The sequence below is a fragment of the Panthera tigris genome, chromosome C1, assembly GCF_018350195.1.
Source record: "Panthera tigris isolate Pti1 chromosome C1, P.tigris_Pti1_mat1.1, whole genome shotgun sequence".
Lineage (NCBI taxonomy): Eukaryota > Metazoa > Chordata > Mammalia > Carnivora > Felidae > Panthera > Panthera tigris.
This window is the reverse complement of record NC_056667.1, coordinates 182,075,079-182,098,115: the sequence shown is the minus strand read 5'-3', so window position 1 is coordinate 182,098,115 and position 23,037 is coordinate 182,075,079. Positions and strand designations below refer to the sequence as shown.

The 23,037-nt window shown below is 39.4% G+C and overlaps 1 protein-coding gene across 2 annotated transcripts; it reads right to left on the bottom strand.

Moving 5' to 3' along the window:
• Positions 1–1,639: 1,639 nt before the first annotated feature.
• Positions 1,640–22,906, bottom strand: COQ10B (coenzyme Q10B). 2 transcript variants are annotated; one of them, XM_042994985.1, is made up of 6 exons: positions 22,657–22,743; positions 21,350–21,450; positions 17,078–17,230; positions 10,667–10,859; positions 4,724–4,825; positions 1,640–2,666 (listed from the first exon to the last, which is right to left on the bottom strand). In XM_042994985.1, the coding sequence occupies exons 3-6, from the start codon at positions 17,203–17,205 to the stop codon at positions 2,499–2,501; spliced, it is 591 nt and encodes a 196-aa protein (XP_042850919.1). In that variant the 5' UTR covers positions 17,206–17,230; positions 21,350–21,450; positions 22,657–22,743; the 3' UTR covers positions 1,640–2,498. The 2 variants fall into 2 exon arrangements, with proteins under 2 accessions (XP_042850919.1, XP_007094777.3); XM_007094715.3 differs by lacking the exon at positions 21,350–21,450 and having other exon boundaries at positions 22,657–22,906.
• Between the last annotated feature and the right edge of the window lie 131 nt (positions 22,907–23,037).

The window sequence follows — 23,037 nt, the reverse complement described above, 5'->3', positions numbered from 1 at the left end:
TGCAAACTTCATGTCCTCACCATCAGGCAAAAACCAAGGAAGAGATGTTTCTCTTCCAACTTGCTTTCCACAGATAAAAAACCTTATCTAGCAGTGCTCTCCCATCAGTCTTCCCCTATGAATCCAGTGACCAGATGTCACTTCAAAAGTTTATTGGGGGTGGGGGCGCTGAGTGGCTCAGGTCATGATCTCAGGGTTCATGAGTTTGAGCTCCGCCTCAGGCTCTCTGATGTCAGCACAAAGCCAGTTTCAGATCCCGTCTCCCTCTCTCTGCCCCTCCCCTGCTCACAATCTCTCTCTCAAAACTAAACGTTAAAAAAAGGAAGGAAGAAGAGAGGAAGAAGAGAGAAAAAAAGAAAGAAGAAAGAAAAAAAGAAAGTTTATAGGGGCATCTGGGTGGCTGTTAGTTAAGCACCCAACTCTTGATTTTGGCTCAGGTCATGATCTCATGGTTTGTGGGTTTGAGCCCCGCATTGGGCTCTGCGCTAATAGTACTGAGCCTGCTTGGGACTCTCTCTTCCCTAATTCAGTAAACTTAAGGGGGGAAAAAAAAAAGGGGGTGCCTGGGCAGCTCAAACAGCCAATTTCAGCTCAGGTCATGACCTCACAGCTAGTGAGTTTGAGCCCCACATCAGGCTGTGTCAAAGCAAAGCCCCCTTCAGATCCTCTGTCATCCCCTCTGCCCCTCCTTGGCTCATGCTCGCCCTCTTTCAAAAATAAACATACATTAAAAAAAAAAAAAATTAATAAAGGCATTTTTTTGTCTTCCTATACGGAGAGCATTGATGACAAACTTAAGTGCATATGTTATGGCCTCTGCAGTGTTGTACTAGGTAAAGCAAACACAAGAGCATAGATACTGGAGCCAGAACGCCTGGATATGTTGTATCCTGTCTCTACCACTTACTGCAATCTGGGTTCTGACCATACTTGGGAAACCTCATGGTTTATGTGGATGGCTAGATCAAGGCATTATTTGTATGTTACTGGGCTCCCTGACCAAAATACCATCCACATACTCTCATAATACCAGCTCAGATCCCAACCACTAACTTAGATTCTGAACCTGGGAGTTTATCCATGGTATTTATTTATTTTTATGGTATTTATATGGGTAGCGGTAAAGTACAGATTTTTATTTCCATCAAAAGAAAAGTAATATGTACAGGGACAAAAAAATATCTGGATGCTATATGCCATTTAAAAACATTTTATTTAAAAGGTAATTATATACAAGCTGCAGATACTCTGGAAAGATACTGCTTTACCTGTGTGAAGCTACAACCAGTTCCATGTGAGTGGACTGTAGGAGTACCTCACCACTGTATAACCAGCACCTGGCACACAGCAGGCACTCAAAACAGGTTTACTGAAAAAAACTGATGCAAACGTGCTTTTAGGTAGCGAACGAATTATTGAGGTCCCCTGTTGATCTGAAGAAACAAAGTACTCTGATTGGAAAGGTAATGCAAGGGGGTTGTTAGGTGTGGAGTGAAAGGAGGGAAGAAGATCAACAATGATTAAAGGAAGACTGAATTTTGCCCAGATTTGTTTCATAAAATGCCACGATTAAACTTTACTAGGTCTATGTGAAATACATATTGAAATAATACAGGAGGATTTCAATAACCAGAATAACTGTACAAAAAATAAACAAATTAACTTTATTAAGTTACTACTTCACTCCTTAGACATTAATTTGTTTACAAAAATATGTTTGAAATACATTATTGAAAGTGAATACACACAATAAATAGAAAATAGGGATGCATGGTGCTGGAGATATATCAACCAACTTATCTTCATGTGTTGCCCACTGTTGTAGACAAAACCGGACACATAATCAACATTACTGAAAGCAGTCAAAGTACCTGGGAGAGGGCTGCAAACCACAAGAAAAGTAGCTTAAAGATCTGGACCACTCACCAAAAAAATATTCACTGTTTAATCTGGGAGTTAATCTCACTATTGATAGCACTGAATTACCTACTACCCATAAGAATAATTTAAAAATAAGAAAAGTGCCAAGGAACCTTCATTAACAGTATTTTTAAGTCTAAGTTTCTATTTTAAATATCTGATGATTACTCGAATATCCTAAGCCAAGAGGCAGGCCCTATGACAATAAGTTATAAATAGTATGAATTTAATAACTTAAAGGTGATAATGGTTAACATAATACATACCGTGTGAGTATTTTAACTAACCACTTTCAGGTAAGGTCATAATTAAAAGGTTTAAGTTTACAGTTTCAATTTCTGGTTAAAAGTGATGACATCCTACTATTGTAAATATGCTAATAAACACATTACTTTGAATTACACTTGATTGAATTCTGTGTACACGTGGTTCCATATTCCAAGTGCAAATTCTCAACGGTGTAGGTTTATAATCAAAGCTGGGTTTAACAAATGCTTTCTAACTTCTGAAAGCAAATGATAAAAGCACTTCCTAAAAGTGAATAAAGTTATAAACAGGTGACCAGTTCTTTTTTCCCTTTACGTGTGATGAACTTCATGAAGCATTAATTCCCGAGGTATATTTGTTTCTGGACCATACAGCTTACATGCTCTTCTTTCAAAGGCAGCTACCATCTGCTTTACAACTTCGTCGAAAAACAATGTGGCAAGCTGAGAGTGCAGAAGGGAGCGGAATTCAAAAGAAATCTGTAGGAAAATGTTAATTATTTTAGGAGGATCTTTCTCTTACTCAATGTCTACTAAGGATAATGGTATTCACACTGTGAAATGGGCTGCTCGGCCTGTAAGGTAGAGTTGTACGGGTATATCTAGATGAGATTTTTACCACCCCTCAGAAGACAGAGACTTCTTTTCCACAGTAAGCACAACTACTGGCAAAATAAGCCTAAGTAAACAAGGACAATGAATTTCATTTCAGGACAAAGAATCTGCTTTTATTAAGTTAAAGATAAAACTGGAAAAAAGCTTTGCTGAATGAATACCATTTCGGTCTGGCTTCTTTCTAATGTACCCCTTTTGGATCTATCCTGTTTCCCAAAAGGAAATACAGAAGGGAAGTAACCCTTCTGATAGGTATTCCTATGAGAAGTAGTAGCAAGAAGATGAGAAGAGAACTATTTATATCTCCTCAAGATAGAAGTCAAGATAAGTGGTTCGAGAAAGAGTATTTTAAGGACCAAATATCCAGTAACTTGTAAAACTGCTTTAATTTTCCATTTTGAAGTAATTTAAAATTTGTAAGAAAGTTGCAAAAATACTACAAAGATTTCTCATACACCCATTACCCAGATTCTCCTATTTAGAAAAAAAAAATTTTTTTAAGTTTATTTTTTTGAGAGAGAGAGTGAGCCAACACAAACAGGGGAGGGGCAGAGACAAGGAGAGACAAAATCCCAAGCAGGCTCCACACCATCAGTGCAGAACCCAATATGGGGCTCAAACTCACAAACTGTGAGATGACCTGAGCTCAGATCAGGAGTCAGATGCTTAACAGACTGCAGCACCCATGCACCCTTAGATTCTCCTATTTTAATGTTTTACAGAACCACATTGCAATTATTAAAGCCAGGAAATTAAGAGAGAGTTAATGCTACTAGATAGTAACACTATTATCTAATCTACACAGGCCTTATTCAAATTTCCTCAACTGTCTCATTAATGTCCACTAATTTTTTTAATGAATGCAACTCAAGAGCTGAGAACAGCAGCATCAAAATTATGACTATTTCTGGGGCACCTGGGTGACTCAATTGGTTGAGTGTCCAATTTTGGCTCAGGTCATGAACTCACAGTCTGTGAGTTTGAGCCCCGTACTGGGCTCTGTGCTGACAGCTCAGAGCCTGGAGCCTGCTTCAGGTTCTGTGTCTCCCTCTCTCCCTGCCCCTCCCCCGCTCACACTCTGTCTCTGTCTCTGTCTCTGTCTCTCTGTCAAAAATAAATAATCATTAAAAAAAAACTTAAGGGGTGCCTAGATGGCTCAGTTGGTTAAGCATCTGACTTTGGCTCAGGTCATGATCTCACAGTTTGTGAGTTTGAGCCCCACATCAGGCTCTGTGCTGACAGCTCGCAGCCTGGAGCCTGCTTCAGATTCTGTGTCTCCCTCTCTCTCTGCCCTCCCCTCACTCACACTCTGTCTCTCTCTCTCTCTCTCTCAAAAATGAATAAACATTTAAAAAATTTTTTTAAAAATTATGACTATTTCTTGAAATGCAATGCCGGAGTTGCAAATACAGAGAACAATTCATGTATTATCTGTTGGCAAAGAAAAGCCACAAGTAGCTCTAAGTTATCTATTGCTAAGGTGATGTGAACAAGAAAATGCCATAGTCCCTATTTTAAAAACATATTTTCCCCCTTTGCACTTTATCTCTGCATCATAAGATGTAGAAATCAATGTGTAGATTTCATTTGGTGTTAATAAACTGTTATTAAGCTGTTAGTAAATCCTTAATATGTGTCTTATAATCTATGGACCTGTAAAAATTAGAAAATAGAGAATGACTATTCAAGTTTTCAAGAAATAGAACAGAAAAAGAGAAGGATTCATTAGTATTCTTTCTTATAAAGTTAGTACAGAAAAAGGTATTCAACACTCAGAAATTTGAGATTTTCTGTGTCTTTCAGTAATCACTATGCACCTAAGATTAATTATGGCAACTGGATTCTAATAAATTGATTATTCCTTCTTTAACAAAACCTCACCTAATATTTGGAACAAACTGAGGGCTGTATGAGAGACTTACTGAAAAATCCAAGGTACAAGTTCTTGGGTAGCCAGGAAGACCAGGGCTAAAACGCCAAACAGTCTCCAAATGATTGAAAAGTTTCCCGTCAGTACAGGATGCCTAGGACAAAATGAAAATACAACAGGTGTAAAATACCATTTGGACTGTCCAGAATGTACAGTTGAGGATGATTTCTTTTTGAAATGTTTGTAGGTCAGACCACAGGTGATAAAAACATCTCATTTTCAGCTTGGTACTAGGAAGTGACCTCTTGCCAATATACGCCAAGATTGTCAGTGCTCGTTTTCACTGTTGCCACCCACTGTGCTTAGACATTCTCCAGGAGCAAAACAACGAGTGATTGTTTTGGAAGTTTATCTCCAGCCCTGCCACTTCTAAATAATCCTGAACAAGTTAATTTCCAATACCGTATTTCCTTAAATCTATAAAATGAGTATAATACCTATTTTATATCATCATATGATACAACTAAAATATTTATAAGGTATCTGGCACAGATCCCAAGTATAATTCTAGAATTCTTCTTTCCTACCCAAAGACTTCTCTTGTCAGTTACATTCACTCATTAGTCTCTGCTTCTAAGGGCATCCGTGGTTCTAGTTTTCCTGAGAGTCTGGTCCCGACCAGTATCCCTGATCCATTGCTTTCTAACCTCTAATCTCTTCAGTGCTCATGTTTATTTTGTGTATGTATACATTGAAACATAATACTTAGCAATACTATGTACAGTCCATCTTGATAGTTCCCATTCTGTCTCATTAAAAGAAGGCTAAGACCCACTTAAGAGTTGCCTCCCGCAATGTGAAAAATGGTGGCCAGGTTCATAGTCACTAGTCTATTGTCAGGACTGTTTACGACTCTGAATAAAGTTCAGCTTCTTTACTTACTATCCTAAGACGGTATCTGGGTCTTCATACTAGTAGACAACTGACCTCAAGAATATGTACCACTTTCCGGGGCGCCTGGGTGGCTCAGTCGGTTGAGCGTCTGACTTCAGCTCAGGTCACGATCTCACGGTTCGTGAGTTCAAGCCCCGCATCAGGCTCTGGGCTGATGGCTCAGAGCCTGGAGCCTGCTTCCGATTCTGTGTCTCCCTCTCTCTCTGCCCCTCCCCCATTCATGCTCTCTGTCTCAAAAATAAATAAACATTAAAAAAAAAAAAGAAAAAAAGAATATGTACCACTTTCCTCAGCAGCAAACCGTCTTTTAAACCCTTGTTTCAAAGTCAACACATCCCTCCCCAATTAAGCCTTAAGTTTTCAGCTCTTTTGGCATATCCTGGGACCAATAAATGATCAAGCCCCTCTACCCCTTTTTTCTGTTAACTTATTCCCCTCAACACTTTAGACTGTCCCTCCTCTGAGCCTATACACTACAGGTTGGCAAAAGGACTTGCATAGATAAACATTTTTCCCCAAAGTGTTATTTTTTCTTCCCTAGCTTCTGTCTCCCTAACACAGAATGCAAGATTATTTGACTATATCTGACTATATCTCCACAAATAGTTCAAATTGGAAGCCAAAGAGCTTAAAATATATTTGATGTTTATTCTTCCTCTTCATCTAAAGCCTTCTGAGTCAGTTATCACATGAAAACATGGTAGAATCATTATAAAGATCAATTGCATCCATACTAAAAAGCATTTATGAAGAAATGCTCTATTTTCACATTCATAGAAGAAAGTATTTTAATTTTTAAGGTGGAAACCAGTGAATGTTTTAAAATTTAGGGGGGGGGCACCTGGGTGGCTCAGTTGGTTAAGCGTCCAACTTCAGCTCAGGTCACGATCTCGCGGTCCGTGAGTTCGAGCCCCGCGTCGGGCTCTGGGCTGATGGCTCGGAGCCTGGAGCCTGCTTTCGACTCTGTGTCTCCCTCTCTCTCTGCCCCTCCCCCGTTCATGCTCTGTCTCTCTCTGTCTCAAAAATAAAGGTTAAAAAAAAAAAATTAAAATTTAGGGGGAGGAAAAAATAAATAAAATTTATTTAGACATGATAAAATAATAGTCATTAAAATGCTAACTACTTTATTTTTATTTTAGAGAAAGAGAATGAGCAAGCGGGAGGGAGAGCGAGAGTGAGAGAGAATGAATCTCAAGCAGGCTCCATGCTCAGTCCAGAGTCCACTGAGGGGCTTGATCCCACAACCATAGGATCATGACCTGAGCCAAAATTATAGACTTGAATGCTCAACTGACTGAGCCACTGAACTACTCTAATAGCTAAATTTAGTCATATTATGCTGAGTCACTGGGGAGAAGTGAAAATTTTCTTCAAGGAGTTTGCTTTTTTTCTTTTGTTTTTAGAGAGAGAGACCACACATGTGCAAGCAGGGGAGGAGCACAGGGAGAGAGAGACTCTCAAGCGGGCTCCACACCCAGCCCAGAGCCTGATACAGGGCTTGGGGCTCAATCTCATGACAGTGAGATCATGACCTGAGCGGAAATCAAGAATCGGACGTTAAACTGAGTCATCCAGGCGCCCGAAAGAGTTTGGTTTTACTGGTAGTTCAGTAATGAGCATCTAATTTTCAAAAGCATCAAAAGTTTATTATAAATCTTATTATTTCAGTTATCCAACTTTCAGGTAATACATTCTACCCTTCTTTACAATCACATAAGATGCTTACAGGAAATTTAACAATGAAGGAAAAACTGCTACTGGGAATACTCACAATATACCACCTCCCTCTGACTACTTTTTCACAAAATGTGACAGTGCTGTACTCATACGAATAATCTAGCCCAAGGACCCACAGGTTTTTACTGGTATGTTTAGACATGGCAAAAGGCTTCATTCCTAACAGGAGAGTTGCTGATCACAACAGGAGGTGTTATGATGATGACTTGCAACTAGCTGCTCTGACTGAACTGACCCAGACAATACAAACTATGGCATACAAAATTTTATATTGTGACCCAGGCAGTAAGAGTCATTGAACGGTTGCCTCTATTAAATCTGCTGAAAACTTCCAAGGGCTTCTTGGTCATTATAGATTCATGTACACTAGAATTACTGACACATCACAGGCACATCTGAGGCAACTAGTGATTCACCAAAAATGTCACATGGCTTCTCCTGCTCCCTTGGTTATAATGATTTTTATTCTATAGCACATGTGTGTATGAGGTATTAAAATCCAAAACGTGAACCCAAGGACAACAGAAAATTGAACATATATAGTTGTGTGTTATGCTCAAATATATCTTTCAACAATTGACACATTAAGTGAGGCACCTTATTTTATTTTTTTTAATGTTTTTTTTTTTAATTTTTTTTAATGTTTATTTATTTTTGAGACAGAGAGAGACAAAGCACGAGTGGGGAAAGGGAAGAGAGAGAGGGAGACACAGGATCCGAAGCAGGCTGCAGGCTCTGAGCCATCAGCACAGAGCCTGACGCGGGGCTTGAACTCGTCAACCGCAAGATCATGACCTGAGCCGAAGTCAGACGCTCAACCGACTGAGCCACCCAGGTGCCCCCAATGTTTGCTTATTTTTGAAGGAGAGACAGAGTGTGAGCAGGGGAGGGGCAGAGAGAGAGAGAGAGAGAGAGAGACAGACAGACAGACAGACACAGAATCAGAAGCAGGTCCCAGGCTCTGAGCTGTCAGCACAGAGCCCGATGTGGGGCTTGAACTCACGGACTGTGAGATCATGACCTGAGCCGAAGTCAGATGTCCAACCGACTGAGCCACCCAGGCACCGCTATGAGGCAGCTTATTTTAATGAAAAATACCTTTGCAATTTGACACAAACAGTGTGAATTTGCATAAGGTTCTTAATTTTACTAAGCCTCATAAAATTGAGATAGCAATGATAACTTCATACATGTTATTATGAAGATTTTTTTTTCTAATACAGTTTCCTCCCTCCTTGGCAGTAGTGAAAGTTACTGAGATTATGAGGAACATCTCTGGATCTGCAATAACCCAAAAAGACAGTAATGAGAACTTCTTAAGCACAAAGCTCTCATGACTCCCATCACTATAGTATTGGTGCTGAGGCCACACAAAGATGAAAAAGAGAAGCTTCCACTCACTCAAGTAGCTCAACCTTGTCAAGCAGAAATCAGATGAAGAAATAAATTATACTGCAGAGTGATAAGAGAAACAAAACATGTACAAAGCCCAGAAGAATCTCCGAAGTAGGACTGATTATTTATATTAAGGAAAGGGAGAAAGCAACATCAGACAGCTAGAATTTGAAGGACTACTAGGCAAAGAATTAAGTTCATTACAGGTAGAAGAGTGAGAAGTATGCAAAGGCACAGGGTCGCACAATAAGCACCGTATGGTGCATTCATGGAACTTGAAGATGGAAGGTACTGCCTGAACATTTAGTATATTTGTGTGTGTGTGTGTGTGTGTGTGTGTGTGTGTGTGTGTGTGTGTAGTGTGTACTGGGGAAGGGGTGGGGAGCAACAATAAAGCAGATGACTTAATCTTGTATGTATTAAGAAGCAAGGGAAGGTGTGTCAACTATACTTCAATTAAAATAAAAAGCCAGTGAAGGAAAGAAAAAGCTAGGGGGATAAAATTGAGGGTTATTATTTTTTTTCTCAAGAATTCTTTTAGTTAGATATAGAATATGAAGATTTAAGTTATAAGAGATTAACGTCAGGGGCACCTAGGTGGCTTATTCGGTTGGGTATCCAGCTCTTGATTTTGGTTCAGGTCATGCACGGTTCGTGAGATCAAGCCCCACATGGGACTCTGGCCTGACAGCATGGAGCCTGCTTGGGATTCTCTCACTCCCTCTCTCCCTCTGTCAGTCCTCTGATTGTGCTCTCTCACTCTCTCTCTCTCTCAAATAAACAAACATTTAGAAAAAGAGAGACTGAGGTCAGGAAACAGAAAAACATTTTCAGATTATATAGATATTCACTGGTGTCAGAAAGACTGAGCTGGAGTCTTGGCTCTGTAACCTTGGGTAAGTTATCTAACTCTTCTAAACCTTAATCTGCTCAACTATATGATGGAGAACAGTAACATTTGAATCTCAAAGGGCTGTTTTGAAGATTAAACAAGTAATTGAAGTGCTTTAAAGCACTACAAAGAGCACAATAAATGTTAGCTAATGTGAGAGGCAGTGCAGTATAGTAGTAAAAATCTCCAAAACTATGAGGAAAAAGATGGAAATATTCATAATGGCAAAGCCCCGGAGTGGCACAGCCTTTTATATGAGTTCAAGTTGTGAGAGTAAGATGAGGGTGGACTCCAAAGTCAGCCTCACTGGACAGTAGACTCTCTGATATGAGAGCTGCACCTCCTTCAATGCCTAACAAGGAGCTGACGAAGGCATTTAGCTCTGGCCAATTACCAAGAAATGATATTTTGTGGGCATAAAACACAACTACACTTTAAGTATTTGGCCACGAAACTCTAGGAATTCAAAAGAACTCTATGGAATTCTGCCGTTTTGTGTATTTAAGCCTCAGTACCTTTTCTATATGTGCATTCTCCTTTGACAAGGTAAAATAATCAATAGAATGCATGTAATAGCACTTGGCATTTCAGTACCGCCACATGGCAGTATGACCTTGACAGTGTTCATGTTCTCATTTATATCTTTTCTACCTTCATTCTCTCACCACTGTCCTTTCCTTAACTTAAAAAAACCAAAAAATCAAAAAAACAAACTAGCGCAAAAATTAAAACAGTTCTCACTTGTGCGGTCCAATCTTTTCTAAGGGGCAATAGTCCTCAACTGAAGAAAAAAAAGAAAAAGCTTCTTATTTCCATATTCTAGTCAAATTTCTATTTGGCAAGAATAACACCAATACTGGATAAAATAGCACAGTTAGAAGACATAAGAAATCATTTGTTTTTTCCTTCCTTCTCTGATTAGTTTAGGGACATTCTTTCAAGCTATTATACTTTAACTCACTTGATATAATCAACATTTGGGAAAGATTTAAAAACAACAAAAACTAAAACTATTACCTTTACCAAATGTGGTTTCACCAAGGTTACTACTGATGTATAGCGCTCCAACACAGGTGGAAACCCAATTTCTAATCGTGTTTTGCAATACCCAGTTCTCTTCAATATTACATCTGATTTTTTGCACCAAGGAACAAAATGCTTGTAATCTTCCATTCCTGATACCACATCATACATTTCCTGCATAGAATATCTTAAAAAAAAAAAAAAAAAAAGAGAAAGAGAGAAAGGTGTTAACTGCACCTAGTTATATGGCATACATATATTTTAAATTGAATATGAGGGGCACCTGGGTGCCTCACTCGGTTAAGCCTCTGACTCTTGACTTAGGCTCAGGTCATGATCTCGCAGTTCATAAGGCTGAGCCCCACACTGGGCTCTGCACTGACTCCGCGAAGCTGGCTTGGGATTCTCTCTTTCTTTCTCAACGTCTTCCCAACTTGCTGCCTCTCAAAATAAATAAACAAACTTTAAGAAATAATTAAAAGGGGCACCTGGGTGGCTCAGTCAGTTAAGCATCTGACTTCGGCTCAGGTCATGATCTCACGGTCCATGAGTTTGAGCCCCATGTCAGGCTCTGTGCTGACAGCTCGGAGCCTGGAGCCTGCTTCGGATTCTGTGTCTCCCTCTCTCTGACCCTCCCCCATTCATACTCTGTCTCTCTCTGTCTCAAAAATAAATAAACGTTAAAAAAAATAATTAAAATAATTAAAAAATAAAAAAATTATAATCAAATATATACTTTAAAGTTTACTTATTAATTTATTTTAGTAATCGCTATACCCAATGTGGGGCTTGAACTCACAATCCTGAAATCAAGCATTGCATGCTCTTCTGACCGAGCCAGCCAGACAACCCCTCCTTTTTTTAAGTTTATTTATTTATTTTTATTAAAAAAAAATTTTTTTTTAATGTTTATTTATTATTTTGAGAGAAAGACACCATCAGCAGGAGGAGGGACACACAGACAGGAAGACACAGAACCTGAAGCAGGCTCCAGGCTCTGAGCTGCCAGCACAGAGCCCAACGCGCCGTTCGAACCCACAAACCTTGAGATCATGACCTGAGCCGACGTGAGACACTTAACTGACTGAGCCACCCAGGCACCCCTGTTTTTTTAAGATCAAATATACACTTTAGAGCAAAGAAATTTACAACATATTGTTACATGAAAAAAAGCACACTACAAAGTAGACAGGATATGCATGATTCTATTATCCATTTAAGAAAAATTATACATAGGGGCATCTGGGTGGCTCAGTCGGTTAAGCATCTGACTTTGGCTCAGGTCATGATCTTGCAGTTTGTGGGTTTGAGACCCATGTTGGGCTCTGTGCTGACAGCTCAGAGCCTGGAGCCTGTTTCGGATTCTGTGTCTCCCTCTCTCTCTGATCCTCCCCCGTTCATGCTCTGTCTCTCTCTGTCTCAAAAATAAACGTTAAAAAAAATTAAAAAAGAAAAATTATAAGTAAATTCTATATTTCTCACTTTTAAATACCTGATGTTTACTTCTTCCTGAAACTAATTGTTAGGGTAACAGACTATGTGCAATGAAAATCTGGAAGGACACAGATTAAACAATAGTTTTTAACTCAAGAAAAAGAAGTAGGAATAAAGATCGACTCTCTTAGTACATATTCTTATATATTGTTAGATTTTTATACAAGTATGTAGTATTTTTGTAATTAAAAAAAAAGGAAACTATTCTAGAACATAAAGGAAACATCTCATTCTTTTCATGAGGCAGCATAACACTCCATCAACCCAAACCTGACCAAGAACATAAAAAATAAAATCTATAGACCAATGTCACCTGTGACTACTAAGGCAAAAATTATAATTATCAGCAAATAAAATCCAGAAATACATTTTGAAAAAAACATTATCAAATGCAACTCTTTTAAAGATGCACGGATGGCTTAACACTAAGAATTCTATTATTATAACCATATTAACCAAAAGAAAAATTGTGATTCCCTCCATAAATGGTAAAATACCAAAAGCATTCTCATTAGAGTTAGAAATAAAACAAAGATGCTAGTTATCATTGTTATGTAACATTGTTCTGAAAGTATTAGCTGAAGTAAAATCAGAGTATGAAATATGAGGCATATGTATGGAGAAGAATAAGACAAGAGTATCAGTTGGCAGGTGATATGACTATCAATTCAGAAGATAAGCAATTCAGAATTCAGTAAGGTAACCTGTTAAAGAACCTTTAAAAATAAGTACTTTTCCTACACTAACAAGAACCAGTTATAAAACAGCACAGAATTGCAAAATACCTACAAATAAATTCAACAAAAAAACTAAAGGGCCTAAATGTAAAACAAACAGAAACAACAACAGTCTATGGATACAAAAGACGAGCAGATGATGAGAGCCAGATACGTATTATTCTTATAAAAACTGAACACTGTTAAAACATAATTCACCTCAAAACGGTAATAGGAATTTACACCACCACCAAGACCATGATGGCTGGGACTATAATTCTGCCCCCCCCTCCAATCCCTTCAACAAGTACATGGTCATAATCAACCAGGCCACACCCTATAACTACCCAGTGCCCCTCCCAGATGATGGGAACATGCCCAAGGTGTCCAGCCACCCCCAGGACTCCGGGCCCAAGTCTGGAGTGGCTGAAGAAACTGTGAGCACCTCCAGTTGCAGGGAGGACACATCCTCCCATGGCCAATAATATGTGAAAAGTGAAAGAAGAAAAATTATACAGTAATTTAAACAATCCCAATCTAAATTACAAAAGGGAAGTTTCAGAATAAGACAGAATGAGTCTTTATGAATGTTTAAATTAATCTTTATGAGCATGAAATGAGGCCCACACCAGAGGGGAGGGAAAATCACCCTACCCCCTTGGTTTTAGTTACTTTGAAATAAAGGCCAAAGTAAGTCCCATGAAGAAGTATGAAACCTTGTAGCCTGGAACTTAATTGTTATAAAAATAGTCTACAACAACTCAGAAAGCAGTATATACAACATAGTGGTCAAGGAGATGGACTTTATACTCAGGAAGGACTGTGCTCAAGTATCAACCCTAAAACATAGTAAGCCACATGACCCTGGGTAGGCTGTTTAACCTCTCAATTTTATGTTCTTCATCCATAACTAAAAAGTACCTCTACGGGGTTCTTCTGAGGGTTAAGTGAAATCGTTTTGCCATACTGCACAATGCTTAATAAGCACTTAATAAACGTAGCTAATATGTGTTTATGTCAAATACAGGGGGAAAAGATAAGATAGAGATCACTGGATAAGGCCAATTTGCAATAAACAGAATTTTAGCCTGAGAAAGAATGAGGAAGCAAGCAATAATAAGTAAATACGTTGGAAAAAATAATCTTTGAAAAAAAAAAATCTTTGGAATCATACTTCATGTACATTATCTCTCTGAGCTTCAGTTTCCTCATCTCTATAATAGGAATAACAACACCTAATATACATGGCTATTGTGAGAATTAAATGAAACAGTAAAGTACCCAGTAACAGCTGTCAAATGCCAGGTACACAGTAAAAGGAGATATTAACAGTGATTCAAAAGTAAAGCAGGCCAGGGGTGCCTGGGTGGCTGAGTTGGTTTAGCATCTGACTCTGGATTTCAGCTCAGGTCCTGATCTCACAGTCTGTGGGTTTGAGCCCTGTATTGGGCTCTGTGCTGGCAGCTTGGAGCCTGCTTGGGATTCTCTCCCTCTCTCTGCCCCTCCTCTGCTCACGCATGGGCTCTCTCTCAAAATAAATAAATATTTTTTTTAAAAAGTAGACCAATTCACTATTAATCTTTTTATTGCCATTTCTTCTTTTAACTGATACCAGCTCTGGCAAAGATGTCTACCTATCCAATTATTTAGGCTCACTTCACATGGTATACTTGCTGGGAAGAAGATGCCCATCAGGAGGCTACTATTTCCTGGCACAAAAACAGACACTCAGATCAATGGAACAGAATAGAGAACCCAGAAATGGACCCACAAACGTATGGCCAACTAATCTTTGACAAAGCAGGAAAGAATATCCAATGGAATAAAGACAGTCTCTTCCGCAAGTGGTGCTGGGAAAACTGGACAGCAATATAGAGAAGAATGAACCTGGACCACTTTCTTACACCATACACAAAAATAAAAAAATGGATGAAAGACCTAAACGTAAGACAGGAAGCCATCAAAATCCTTGAGGAGAAAGCAGGCAAAAACCTCTTTGACCTCAGCCACAACAAGTTCTTACTCAACACATCTCTGGAGGCAAGGGAAACAAAAGCAAGAATGAACTACTGGGACCTCATCAAAATAAAAAGCTTCTTCTGCACAGCAAAGGAAACAATCAGTAAAACTAAAAGGCAACCAACAGAATGGGAGATCTGCAAATGACACATCAGATAAAGAGCTAGTATCCAAAATCTATAAAGAACTTATAAAACTCAACACCCAAAAAACAAATAATCCAGTGAAGAAATGGGCAAAAGACATGCATAGACACCTCTCCAAAGAAGGCATCAAGATGGCCAACCGACACATGAAAAAATGCTCAACATCACTTATCATCAGGGAAATACAAATCAAAACCACAATGAGATACCACCTCACACCTGTCAGAATGGCTAACACTAACAACTCAGGCAACAACAGATGTTGGCGAGGATGCGGAGAGAGGAGTTCCTCTGTACTGCTGGTGAGAATGCAAACTGGTGCAGCCACTCTGGAAAAGAGTATGGAGACTCCTCAAAAAATTAAAAATAGAACTACCCTATGACCCAGCAATTGCACTACTAGGTATTTATCCACGGGATACAAGTGTGCTGTTTCAAAGAGACACATGCACCCCCATGTTTATAGCAGCACTATCAATAATAGCCAATGTATGGAAAGAGCCCAAATGTCCATCGACGGATAAATGGATAAAGAAGATGTGGTATATATATATATACAATGGAGTATTACTTGGCAATCTAAAAGAATGGAATCTTGCCATTTGCAACTATGTGGACGGAACTGGAGAGTATTATGCTAAGCGAAATTAGTCAGAGAAAGACAAATATCGTATGACTTCACTCATATGAGGAATTTAAGATACAAAACAGATGAATATAGGGAAGGGAAGCAAAAAGAATATACAAACAGGGAGGGGGGACAAAACATAAGAGACTCTTAAATATGGAGAACAAACAGAGGGTTGCTGGAGGGGTTGTGGGAGGGGGGATTGCTAAATGGATAAGGGGCATTAAGGAATCTACTCCTGAAATCGTTGTTGTACTATATGCTAACTAACTTGGATATAAATTAAACAATAAACAGATTTAAAAAAAAAAAGGAAGCTACTATTCCCAGTACCCCTCTTGCATTTAGATGGGATTATGTAACTAGTTCTTCCCAATAATCACTTCCAAATCAATATGGTTTAGAATCAGGTATATCTTTTTAAGAGACTCAGAAGACTAAGGAATTACAAAGGTACAAGTTAGATGGAGCCCGGTTCATAAATTGCTGTGCATGGATGGGGAGTACTCACTTGAACTTTACATAAGGAAGAAATAAACTTTTGGGTTTTACCTATATAGCTGCTAGCTTTACCTTAACCAATACAGTGACTTAACCAGTAATAAAGGTGACTTTAGTGACAAAAGTGGAGTCTGCTGAAAGTCCTTTACTACAGAAAACTACTACAGAAGGGAAAGAGCAAGTGGAAAAATTCATGAAATGCACTTTTACAAGAATTCATGTAATACTTAATGGTCTGTTAAGAATTAAGACCCCCTTATAGAAATTCCCCTATGAACAGATGCTGTATTTCTGGTTTAGCAGAACTGCAGTCTCTCTATTCTCTCCTGTGTATATACCTAGATCAGGGGTCAAACCTGGCCTATTGCCTCATTTTGTAAATAAAGTTTTATTAGCACATAGCCACACCCACTTATTAACTACAGGCTATAGTAGTAGGTCTTTTGGGCTATAATTCCAATGACAGAGTTGAGTAGCTGCTACAGAGATAGTATGGTCCACAAAACCTAACATATTTACTCTCTGGCCCTTTACAGAAAAAGTTTGCCAACCTATGCTCTAGGTGATAGGAGCCTCTTAGCACATCTGCATGTTACTTACCTATGCATGTGTATATGTTAGGGAGCTATATAAACATATTGGGCTCAACAAATCACTAATGTTGCCACTACAGAAATGAACAGTGTACAAAAATACAGGTCATAAACAGTTCAGTTATTTCCTTTATATGTCAAGATTTAAATCTATCCTATAAAGTCACTACATAATTATGTTAATTCAACAAATATTTATAAAACAGCAAAAGCTATGGAAAGGCCAATCCAGAAAAACCAGAGCTTACTCTGTAAGAAGAAAATCCAGAAAAAAAAGTCATGATACAAGAAAGTTATTATATACAAACCCTATAATTCTCCTCTCTGAATATTCTTTTCTTTTGTTTATTAATGGCGCAGCAATTCTGAAGAAAGTTCTTGCATAGATCTCCTTAGGCAGAACTAAGGAGGTATATAGTGGAAGAGTTCTGCTCATCAGTGTACCACAGGAAGCAAAATATCTAAAAGACAAAAATTACCTGATTTAGAATGGCATTGAAAATTAAGAGGAAACACATACAGACTGTAAAATACTATCACACTTTATTTTTTTAAAGTAAGCTCTACACCCAACGTGGGTCTCAAACTCATGACCATGAGATCAGGAGTTGCTGCTCCACCAACTGCGCCAGTCTGGCCTCCCAGTAACTATCACACTTTGGAAGGCTTTGCAACTTTAGAATATTACACACACACACACACACACACACACACACACAGAATTGTGTGCACATGCATGCACAAGCACACAGAAAAAAAATTTATTAAGTACCATGAAGAAAACTAAACATAACAGCTTACAGTTTGGGTTAGAAGTTCCTGGCACAAAAGGGATCTCTCCCAGAAAGTTGGCTTTCAGTCTACCATCACGTATTACAACATATTCTTCCCATACACTTGCTAGAATATTCATCAACTATTTTCTCTTTGTTAATGTAAACTCTTCCCCCAATGTGGGGCTTGAACTCATGACCCGAGGCCATGAGTCCCATGGTCTACTGACTGAGCCAGCCAGGTGCCCCTCATCATCTATTCGACTCATCTATCCGGGTTGTTTTCTCAGCTGGATCCACAGAGGTTCTTTAATTCCCTTTTTTTTTTTTTTTTTTTTTTTAATTTTGAGAGAGAGAACATGCACACAAAAGTGGGGGAGGGGCAGAAAGAGGGAGGAGAGAGAGAGAGAATCCCAAGCAGGCTCCCCAGCATAAGCAAAGAACCTGACATGGGCTCAAACTCAAGAATCTTGATATCATGACCAGAGCCAAAGTTGGACACTTAACCGATTGATCCAGCCAGGTGCCCCAGGTTCCTTAATTCTTGACCTACTCTGAGACTTGAGATTGGAAATCTAGTGGCCCTCTCAGAACTGTTGCTCTATACTCCTTTACCTTCCAGTCTCCCTTTCAATGCATATATGTAAAAACACATATCAAAGAAATTAGAATATTAGTTGTTTGGGTGCTTCTAAATATAGGTGCCTGATACACTTGTTTTCACCTGAATATTTCTGCCTATCCCTAATAAGATTATTGTATAACTATTTTATACTACTATTTATGTATTAGTTCACATACTCATTGAGATCGTGTTCTGTGCTAGGCACTAGGGATATAATGGTAAAAATAAAAATTAACTGTATGAGAATTACTTTGTAGTTGAGCATTCAAAAGAAGTGCTAAGAAAGAAAGGGGGTGGGGACACATAATTAGGAGCTCCTTTTGATAGGGCAGTCTCAGAAGTCCTCTAACGTTATACTTCAGCTGAGATATAACAGGAGTTAGCCATATAAAGAGAGAAATAGGTATGTATGTGCATAATAAATGTGTATGTGTATGCATACACACACAGTGTATGTGAGTGTAGTATATGGAAGGAGGGGAGGTAGGCAGGGGGCATTCCAGGTAGTAGGGAAAGAGCCTGGCAGTATCCACAGACTGAAAAAGACTAACAGTGTAGTATCAGTAAAGCAAGCCAGGAGAGTACTATGAAATAATATTAAACTGGTTGGAGCTAGATCATGCTGGGAATTATTAGCCAGGATAAAGCAATTTGGATTTTATCCTCAATGAGAAGCTTTTGGAGAATTCCAAGTAAAAGAATACTATTTCATTAGATCAAATCTTCAAATTATTTTTTAAAAGAGGAATGGAAGGACTGGTGAAATCTTATGTCATCATACATAAAATTTGTTTTATAAATAGAATTTACACATAAATAAAATTTCTTTGGACATAGACACCCTACAATTTGGCTGGGGAGGAAGAAACAATCAAGTTAAACAAGGAATAGTTGAAGAAACTGGGAATATTCAGCCAGAAGGATGATACCTGAGATATGGTTCCAAAACATAAACAAGAAGCCCAATCGGAGGGAGACAAATTTAGGCTCCATAATACAGGAAAGAACTTTTGATAATTCCTTTTTTAAAAAATATACATTTACTTTTGAAAGAGAAAGCGTGTGCCTGCGTTGTCAGCAGACACACACACGCACACACCCACACACACGAGCAGAGGAGGGGCAGAGAGAGGGAACAGAGGATCTGAAGCAGGCTCTGTGCTGACAGCAGAGTCCAATGTGGGGGCTCCAACTTAGAAACCGTGAGATCATGACCTGAGCCGAAGTTGGTTGCTTAACTAACTAAGCCACCCAGGTGCCCCAAGAAAGAACTTTTGAGCAATTAATACTCTTTATAAAAATTAGGTGGTCTTATTCCAGACAATGAAATAAAGGTTAATGAAAATGGTTAAGCTAAACACTGATAACTTTGTCAAAATGTAATGGTAGAGAAATCAGACATACGAACTATATAGGTGAACTTACTGGCCTCTTTTCAAGACTTTAAAAGGATTTTTCATCCAACTGTAAGTAACACTTCAAAATACAAACAAGGGGATAAAATATTGCAAAACAAGACAGCTTTCTAAATTCTAGGTTTTTAGGACATCACAAGTAGTATTTGATTTTTTAATGATGGTAAGAGCATATTTTAAAGATATCTCTATTATTTTTAATCAAAAGAGATTTTAGATAAATTCATCTCCTAGAGAGAAAAATATGTTACCAATTTAGATAGATTCATCTAGAGAGAATAAAGGTGTTAAGTGTTTCCAAAAATCTTTAAAAATATGATTAGTTATGTGAATCTTATTTTAAAGGCAGAGATAATATTAAAATAAGCCTATTGTGGGGCGCTTGGATGGCTCAGGTCATGATCTCACAGTTGGGATAGAGCTTCACGTTGGGCTCTGTGCTGACAGCATGGAGCCTGCTTGAGATTTTCTCTCTCTTCCTCTCACTCTCAAAATAATTTTTAAAAAGAGCCTATTGTGATTTTTTTTTTTTTTTAGAGTAAAACTACAGAGTTTTCTTAGAAGTAGGATAATACCGGGGCACTTGGGTGACTCAGTCAGTTAAGCTTCTGACTTCGGCTCAGGTCAGGAACTCGAGGTTTGTGAATTCGAGCTTCGCGGCAGGCTCTGTGCTGACAGCTCAGAGCCTGGAGCCTGCGTGGGAATCTACATCTCCCTCTCTCTCTGTCCCTCCCCAATTCATGCTCTCCCTCTCTCAAAAATAAAAAATAAAACATTAAAATTTTTTTTAAGAAAGTGGGATTATACCAACGTAAGTGAATGACAGTTACTCTGCTAAATGAAGCAGATCAGTGGAAATAACATAATTCGGCAATTAATTTAGCTTCTCCTTTAAAAAAAAATTTTTTTTAAGGTTTATTCATTTTTGAGAGACAGAACACGAGCAGGGGGAGGGGAGAGAGAAAGTGAGACACAGAATCCGAAGCAGGCTCCAGGCTCTGAGCTGTCAGCACAGAGCCTGACACAGGGCCCGAACCCACAACCCACGAGATCATGACCTGAGCCGAAGTCAAACGCTCAACTGACTGACTTCAGCTCAGGTCATGATCTTAGGGTTTGTGAGTTCGAGCCCCATGTCAGGCTCTGTGAAGACAGCTTGGAGTTCGGATTCTGTCTCAATCTCTCTGCCCCTCCCCCACTCACAGTGTGTGTGTGTGTGTGTGTGTGTGTGTGTGTGTGTGTGTGTGTGTGGCTCTCTCTCCCTCTCTCTCTCAAAAATAAATAAATATTTAAAAATATTTTAAAAAGAAGCCACATAATTTAGGATCTCTGTTAGCCATATTGATTACAAACCAAATCTGGTGTACAAAATACCTGATCACCTGTTCCCTTTCTAGGACATTCTTTAGCTGTCTTTGTTATAACAGTTTTACCTATTTTCCCCACTTTTGTTACCTATTATCAGAAGCCAATTATGTGACAGATATTGAAAACACTTATTAATAATTTTCTGATAAATCAGTATCAGAAAAGGCAGCATTTCTGTGATAAACCTTTATTTAAAAAGATAAAACCGTTGCTCCTGAGAGATGAACTGGTTGCCTATGAAGCTTTTCACTGTATATGGTTTTGAATGTTGTATCAAGTTTATGTAATACCATGGCCCCAACCTCCCACTCTACCTCCCCCAAAAGAAAACATACACACACATACACATATACATATAAAAACCCTTATACAATCTGATTACAACTGTAAAGGAAATACCTGTGTTTAAAGCAAGCTAATAGTTTTCCTGATGAGTCTGCATACTATGGTTACAAGCCCTGGACCGCACATCTATTTTCACACACTATCAAGAATGACGTCTTAAAAAAAAAAAAAAAAGAATAACGTCTTCAACTGTAATGAAGAGTCATACAGTCATATATATCGTTAAACCATGATATTAAAACTGAATCAGAGGAAGGACAGTTTTTTGTTACTAAACTTCCGATACTACATCTCACCCTACTATATAATAAACGCCACAACCTATGTTAGTGCTTGCGCCTAAAATGAGCTCATAAACTCTCTCCCTCTTCATTATTATAAACAGTAAATACTTGTCTTGGAATTTAAACCTTAATGCAATCACTAAAACAATTTTTTTTCTTAAAACTGATTAGAACTACTTTTTCAAGTTATTTCCTTTAACAAGACTTCAGTTTCAACCAATATTTGGTTAAAAAGATTTAGAGTTGGCTGGGGGTTTGATACTTGAAAAATTCTTTAAATCTAAATTCTTGGAGTTCAACATTTGTGCTTTCTCCCTTCATCCTGTACTGTTTACAACTGAATACATTTTAAATACTAACTTTAGTTTTCGAGCATTAATTTATTACAAAGTCATCAGGAAAAGGAAACTAAGCGGTGGAAGTATGGAATCATTCATGTCTCCACCTCCGCCCACCAAAAAGGAGCCAACCAGGAAAATCCAAAGCTGGTTCAAGGTTACAGGACCTCTAAGTTACAGTCGAGCGGGGAAAAAAAATCCAGGTCCCCTACTATGGCTACATTTAGTTTTGCAAGCACCAAAGGGTGGAAGCAAACGTCTCCTACCAAAAACTGGGAAAGTATGTCTGGCCACTTGGCACGCTAGAGGAAAAGAAGGAGGCTCACCGCCGGGCCACAAACTCCCACAGCCCGGGCACCCAGCAACTCTGCCGCAAAGTTAAAAGAGCAGCAACAGCAGCAGCAGGCCGTAGGGGAGGAGACCGGAAGAGATCCAAGTTACCCTTTTTCCGAATTGCTCTATCAGCTGCTGCTAAAGTCGCTCCGCCGATGATTCACTACCTCTCGCGAGGGAAGCGAGTCACCAACTCAGACGGGTGTCTGGAACAGGCCCACGAACCTCTGGCCGGGGTGATGGGCGCAAAACCTGAACTCCTCAAACGCAGGAGAGACCCTCTCCCTCTGGAGACGCGGAAATGCATCCGGTCAGGTTCCCCCTCGCCCCAAGTCTCCTCGGTCCCCCAACTCAGCAAGCCGGGGCCGAAGGCTACCCTCACTGCAGCACCCCCGTTGTTTATTACCTGACGTTCCGGGTAGGCCTCTGCGCCGAAGCCGGGGTTCCGGCCGCTGCTGTCGACTTTGGACGGCATCCCGAAACCACCTTTCTCAGGGCCCCCTGACCGGCCCGAGCTGCCATGATAGTCTCACTGAAGCCGGTCCTCACCTCCGGGACCTGGTCCTCGGTGCCGCCCTTCTGTGGCCCGCGGAGCCGCCCGGCTCCGGCGCCTTCCAACCAATCAGCGGGCCCCTTGAGCTGCCAGACACGCCCTCTCTTCCCACCCCGAAAGCGCATAACTGACGCAAGCTCCCGCTGCCGTAAGGCCGACTGTAAATGCCTCGTCATCCTTCCAGCCAATCAAAGGGAGCTCAGGGCCGCCTGGACACACCCCTCTTTCCTGGCC